This window comes from Ptychodera flava, chromosome 17 (genome assembly GCF_041260155.1).
Source record: "Ptychodera flava strain L36383 chromosome 17, AS_Pfla_20210202, whole genome shotgun sequence".
NCBI classification, from domain to species: domain Eukaryota; kingdom Metazoa; phylum Hemichordata; class Enteropneusta; family Ptychoderidae; genus Ptychodera; species Ptychodera flava.
In genome coordinates this window covers 21117128-21124279 of record NC_091944.1, presented here as the reverse complement: position 1 = coordinate 21124279, position 7152 = coordinate 21117128, and the positions used below count along the sequence as shown (strand labels likewise).

The 7152-nt window shown below is 39.6% G+C and overlaps 1 protein-coding gene across 1 annotated transcript; it reads left to right on the top strand.

Moving 5' to 3' along the window:
- The first annotated feature begins 441 nt into the window (after positions 1-441).
- Positions 442-6163, top strand: LOC139116336 (tachykinin-like peptides receptor 86C). The gene is made up of 3 exons (XM_070678969.1): positions 442-483; positions 737-1063; positions 5738-6163. The coding sequence occupies exons 1-3, from the start codon at positions 442-444 to the stop codon at positions 6161-6163; spliced, it is 795 nt and encodes a 264-aa protein (XP_070535070.1).
- Positions 6164-7152: the final 989 nt, after the last annotated feature.

Here is a 7152-nt window from a genome sequence, read left to right as displayed (position 1 = left end):
AGAGCCTTTCCTAATAGTGCGCTCCGGTTTAGAATGCTTTGCCGTCATACCTCCAAGCAATACGTATACACACTCGAAAGTCTGTTCAAAAATCTACATCTTTGAGATATTTTACACATTCGTTGAGGTATGATCTTTTTAACATGCCATGATTGATCTGATGGTTTTTTACAATATATCTTTACTGTTGTCACTTTTCAATTTTTAATGTAATACGCGTTAAGACAATTTATTGTGCGCCACATAAGAAATGAAGAAAATGGCGAAGTAACGGTTAAGATTGACTGTACCACATAATCGGTTCATGATCTGCGCAACTGCACAAACATGGTGAATATTAGCCGAATAATTCATAAGACGAGTTCCCGCTCAATCACTTTCCTTGCATGTTGTGTTGAATGTTCATTCACTGCAAATGATGTGGGCTGATTCAAGGGCCCTATGGTTGCCCAGGAAACCAGGGGGTGTCAAGCCTGTCGAGAGGTGAGTCGTTATGACTGAACAGCTGTGAAGCACAGCGATCCAAAAGCAAATGTTATCAAAATCTACAAAACTCTTCCGATTTCGTGTCAGTGAATGTTGCAGGGAGCACAGGTGATATTTCCTGCATTGCAGCAGTAATTAAAAACGCCCCTGTGTACGAATGAATTCGCCCAAGTGGTTTACAAAACACTTAACACGGCAGCCTGTAAGACTGATCACACCAGAAGAAACCTCCTGTTTTATTGTCAAATAGAAGAGAATGGAGCAAGCCGGCAATTACTCGTCAAACAGTTCAGTGTACCCTTGGTCACTACCGACTCTACCTGACGGAAGAGCCATCGCGCTCAGCACCGTGTTCGCCATCGGCGTTGGGGTGTCGGCCGTTAGTAACATCGTGGTGGCGTGGGTCCTGATCGTTGGCGGTAGGAAGAAGCGGTCTTTCAACGTGTTTCTGTTGAATTTAGCGGTTTCTGATTGGACCCTGAGTACCGTGTGCCTGCCGTTTATGTTCGAGTCGACCTTGTCGGGAGAATGGATTTTCGGCGAGGCGATGTGTACTGCCATACCGTTCATCTTGAAGGTAAGCTTAACCATGGAGGTACAAAAAGAGTAGCTCCATGGCTTAACATAGGATGCAATGAATATAACGTTATGTACATCTTTCAAAAAATATCCTTAGAGGGTATCGCATCTCATATTGAACACTTTTAAATATTAACGAGCAAATAATGCTAACTTTTGTTCATATTCTCATTATTTTTATTTTGTATATCAATTGCAACTTCTTATTCTACTCTCCAAAGGATGTTTAAACACCCACTATTTAGCTTGTCACTTAGCGTCTATATGTGTAAAATGCATTGTTATTGTTTACATTTGAATTCTAGTCCGGACCAGAAGTCACTTTTCAACAATTACAATGCAGTTTACACACGTACGGATTGAGTTGACAAGCTGAACACTATGTATATCAACATACCTTTGGAAGTAGAACAGAAGTTATGGTTGACATTCAAAACAAATGATGAAAAAATTTTCAAAATTTAGCATTACTGGCCCTTTAAGGTAGAAAGAGCCGCGGGAACAGATATTCGGATTTTGTTTCAATAATTTGCTGACCTATGGCTTGTTTTGGGTCAGTTTAAAGCTCTAGGAGAAAAAAAAAACATTTTCACCGTCTTAATGTTTTCTCAGGGATGGCAGCCATATTTAATTTCAAATATCGGTAAATTTTTGGTAACTTATTTCTTAAGTTCAAAACCTTGCTCGTTGACCCCTTATTTTCCTTCTTGATTCGGTAATATGTAAGATAATGGTTAAAAATTACATCCAGGAAAGTTTCAGAACAATTTGAAAACTTATACCTTAAAGGTATACTGTCACTTTTCCAATTTGGCACAGTTACCATTGAAAGAGAAAATCTAACCAATCGCAGATTTTAAGTGGGTGGCCGCTTTTTAATACAGCGCACTCACATGGGTATTTTGGATACCAAGGAACGCCCTTTTGACCATATATGGGCATATTTAGATTACAGGTGACTGTATCCCTTTAAGTCGATGTGTTTTACATTAGATTAATACGGCGTTTTCTGAGTTCGCACGATGTGATGACAAATCGCTCACAGATGGCAAGCGTTTTTTAGGACTTTCTGTGAAGATTGCACCTCCAGACATTACTCTATATCATGCCTTTGGTTTGTTGAACTGTTTGATATTGTGTTAGCGAAAATAGTTACTCAGGAGACTAGGTTACTAAAAGTGAAGAAGAAATGTGCATATCATCAGAGAAATGGGTAAAGTGAAGTCAAATTTTGGTAAAAAAAATGTATTTTGTTTTTATGGACTTTCAATGATCAATATCAATATTTGGCGCCAAAACTTTAGGGGCACAATGTTATATTCTGTTGCGCTTCCTCAACATTGCAGCGCTGACGAATTCAGAAACATTTTTTTCTTAAACCTACACAGACAAATTAACTGCTTTCATTCGATTTCATCGTCTTAATGCGGTCTACAAATGTCGAGTTCATCAGAGCTCGTCATTTCGATATTAGAATGTTCTGCTCCGATGGCTTTCTGGTGCATCGGTGAATTAAGGCGAACTTTTACTTCGTGAGAAAAACAGATGTAGTAGTAAGACTATAGTAGTGACGAAAACACTGACAGTGCAATAAGAGAAAGCAAAACAAGGCATGTTTGTGGACAGAAACAAAAACGTATTGCGCAATATTATTCAGGTGAGGACCATAACGATATTTCGCATAAAACTACATTATAACATGACATTATACTAAAACAAGTGAACAAAATAATAAATAAATAAGTAAATAAAAGAGATAGGGGAAAGACAGACAGAGATGGAGACAAAGACAGATCTAAAGACAGGCAGACATTCAGGCAGACAGACAGTCAGACAGGCAGGCAGGCAGACAGACAGAGACTTTGAGTAATAAATGACCATATTGCCCCTAGACAATTGTTGCCTATTCCTAAACGTCCAACGCATTTCAACGTTCAGTCTACAGCTTAAAGGGAAACTGTCGTCGGAACTGCGCCTGTGCGAGTTTCTTTTTTACAAACAATGTATTTCGTGCATGATATCTAGATACATCTCATCATCATGGCTGCAACATTTAAATTTAACAATGTACACTATGACCCACATGTTTTATCCCTTAAGCAACCGTACGTGACTTGTTCTTCAAGCGTTTTACGATACAACGTAACAAATGTCATGCTAGGTTTCTCTCGACTGCGCAATTGCTAAATTGCGAACCATTTTCTGCGCTTTGAAAGTTACCGACAGCGCGAAAATCGCGCACAAAACACAGCAAGCAAATACGCGCATATGATGGTTCAAACCCGAGCGCATAGTGTAGTGACTTGAGGTTTTGCTATTGTTTCTGCCCCCTAAAATGTCAAGTCTGCCCACCCTAATTTTGACGAATGGGCAGAAATTGCCCTTTTACCGTGAACATGCAGAGAAAACACTGTGTCATGTACTCTTTTACGGCCAATGCACTATTTTACGGCCACAGAGATTACGTAAATTTGCAGATTTATGTTCGGTGTTATATTTTCGAAATGCAAATCAAGAGAATCGACGCTAATTCCTTTAAGCTTATTTTTCAAATTAAAAGATTCATCGTAATTTTCGCGAACACACTTAGCTGACTTCTAATGATGACACACGAAGACTCCGGTGTGAAGGAACGGGGAATGTTTACTTAACGTTGTTCTAAGTTTACCACAAGGTCGCCGTAAAGTTTCACTATCTTTCGATTTCGTATATCTTGTCCAAGAAATCGGACAAGTTTCCTTGTTCTTATCTTCATCCTTAAATATTTTTGAAATTCAAAGGTTTAGCCTTGTTGAAAACAGCTACTTGTCGTATTTAATGCAGTGTTATGTTGACAAATGAAATCGAATCCGACAAAGATTCATCTGAAACAATAAATGTTTGACTGCAATAATCTAATCTTCAATTTGGTCATTTTTTCGCCTTTTTATCTTTTACCCTTCACAATGGAACGGATTATGCTGGTTTAGTTCACAGAGTTGATTTCCAACCGCTGAAACGGAGAGAGAGACAGACAGAGAGACAGAGAGAGTGAGAGAGAGGGGAGAGAGAGGGGGAAGAGAGGGAGAGAGAGTAGGGGGAGGGAGACAGACAGACAGACAGAAAAAGAGACGAAGGGAGAGGGGTGTAATACTATATAAGAACTTTCCAAGCTTATTCCATCAGCTTATCGCCGTGAGACGACTGTTTCTCGTTCACCCTGTTCCATTTGTTGCCTTCCATCCGTCACATGTTAAGAATTACCCGTACGCTAGAGAAAAATGTGCTTTATGTTTTTTTGCAATGCAAAGTTTTAGAGGGTTGTTGGCAAAGGGTTGTCCGTCGCCGATAGCGCCTTCCGTGGAAAGGATGATATGGGCTGAATATTAGCTATGATAGGCACGTTGTTGCCTGAGACCTTATACGTATTATACAAAGACTCATACCACTCAGTTTACATTGAACAAGATCACGCAATCAAGTGTTGGTCATGAAAATATGTGACACATGGGTGAAAGTTGCGCGAACTCTCTCAGTTTTTCAGTAATATTGGGGTGTTTTTTTTGTGAAATTATATTGTCAGGAAACCGTGACAGCAGTACTAGTGGTAGAAATGTTTGAGATATACACCGCTGCAGTCATTTGATGAGAAAGTAGAATACTAAACAGGCAGGTGGAATACAGAACAAGCGAGTTTTGGTCATACACGGAAGAGTACAATATCTCTAGAGACAAAAATAATGTTAATAGAAGCTTTCTGTTGCGACAACAATACGTACAAGGACCATACGAGGACCATCTTGTGTACAGCGACTTTTCATCGCTAATCTAAGCCATGCGCACTCTAAGTTAAAGCAATAGTGCCGGTTCATTTATGTCACAATTGAAATAAAGTTACAAAATATATATCACAAAAATCTGTCCCTGAAAATATAATCCCAAGTTTTATTGCAGATATCGTATGGGTTTCTCTCTCATTCTCAAATTTCCTAAATATTGGTATTCCTATACACACGGTCGATAAATGAGAAATGTTTTGAGTTGCAAATTAACGGTATGGCTTTTTTCAAAGGTTGAATATACACTGGCCTTAAAATCGGACAGTTTATTTGGGTGAAAGCATATAAGAAAGCATATACGATGACACAATGATGGCACAATTGCCATCGTTGTCATCAACATCATCATCATCACCGTCATCATCATCTCCACCACCACCATCACCACCACCACCATCATCATCATCATCATCATCATCATCATCATCATCATCATCCTGATAATGATAATAATCACCATCATCGTCATCATCATCACCATCAAAACTACCGCCATCACCACCACCACCACCATCATCATCATCATCATCATCATCATCATCATCATCATCATCATCATCATCATCATCATCATCATGATAATTATCATCCTGATAATGATAATAATCACCATCATCGTCATCATCATCATCACCATCAAAACTACCGCCATCACCATCATCATCATCATCATCATCATCATCATTACCATCATCATCATTATCATCATCATCACCATCATCATCACCACCACCATCAACAGCACCGTCATCATCATCATCATCATCATCATCATCATCATCATCATCATTATCATCATCTCCATCATCACAGTGTGTAAGACCCTGCTCATTCTTTCTTCTATCTTCTTTCAGGTCTCACAGATCGTCAGCATCTTCAGTTTGGTGGCCATCGGACTTGACCGCTATCGCGCGGTGATGTACCCGTTACAACCTACAATTACTCCTCGAAAGAAGCTCGTCGCCATCATAGCCATCTGGTGCGCTGCTATCCTCCTCACCTCTCCAAAACTAAAGTATCTGACAATGATACAGTTTTCATATGGTGGAAAGACTTTCCGTTTTTGCGCAGAGAAGTGGCCGAAGCGAAGCCCCATGGTCACCTACGTTTGGGTTTTGTTCACCCTGACATACATGATCCCCCTTGTGGTGCTGTTGGTCTGTTACCTTAGAATGGGCGTGAAATTGGTCAGGGGTCAACTTCCCGGATGTGCGGACGAGAGACGGGATAAGTTGCAGAAGAGGGCAAAGAGAAAGGTCGGTGGTCTGTCATCTGCATGAGGAAATTTTAGTTTGCATCAAGTACAGTCATGAATTTTGTGCAAAACATTCGAATCCATCTAAAAGTCAGAATTGTAGTAATTGAATAAGGAATAATGATTGTATGTAATAATACCTTAAATATTAATACCAGTGACAGGGGTCTATAACACTCAGAGGGTACGTACCTTACGACCATTGCAGTTACCATTAAAATCTCTCTCTCTCTCTCTCTCCTCTCTCTCTCTCTTCTCTCTCTCTCTCTCTCTCTCTCTCTCTCTCTCTCTCTCTCTCTCTCTCTCTCTCTCTCTCTCTCTCTCTCTCTCTCTCTCTCTCTCTCTCTCTCTCTCAGGCATTCCGGACCTTTATTTCTGTCATTATCCTGTTTGCAATATGCTGGTTGCCTAGCAACATCTACAATGTGGTAGTCATATCGTACAACCCATATTTCTTACGTGCTCACCCGGTCCTGATCAGAACACTGCGTGCAAGTGTGTACATATGGGTGATCTCGTCGGACGCAATCGTCAACCCCATCGTCTACATGTTCCTCAGTAATAAATTTGCGGTAAGTAACTTAGATTTGCGCTCGCCATTCTGTCAAACAAGCGAAATCGATAGAGCTAAAGTGAAACATGAAATGAAAACTCAGAAATCATACATCAAACGAAAAGCATATCAATTAAATCGCGTGCGCATATCAATGACATATGTTAGCATCTGGAAACGGGTCTGAACCTGTTGCTGCTTTCCATGAGTTCAGTTTCAAACGTATGACGAAGAACGATTAAAACTGTTTGAAAGTGGAAATTCTACCATGTTTTGGAAGTCCTGAGATGTGATAGAACTTAAAATATTTAAATTTTACTTATTTTTCGTTTGTATGAGAAGAACAAAATGGGACTTTTACATTGTTAAGATAGTTTTTGTACCGAATAGATGTCTTCAAAATCATAAATTACAAAAGCAGTTTAGTTGTGAAACGTGAGCTAGAACTTCAAAATCTGCCT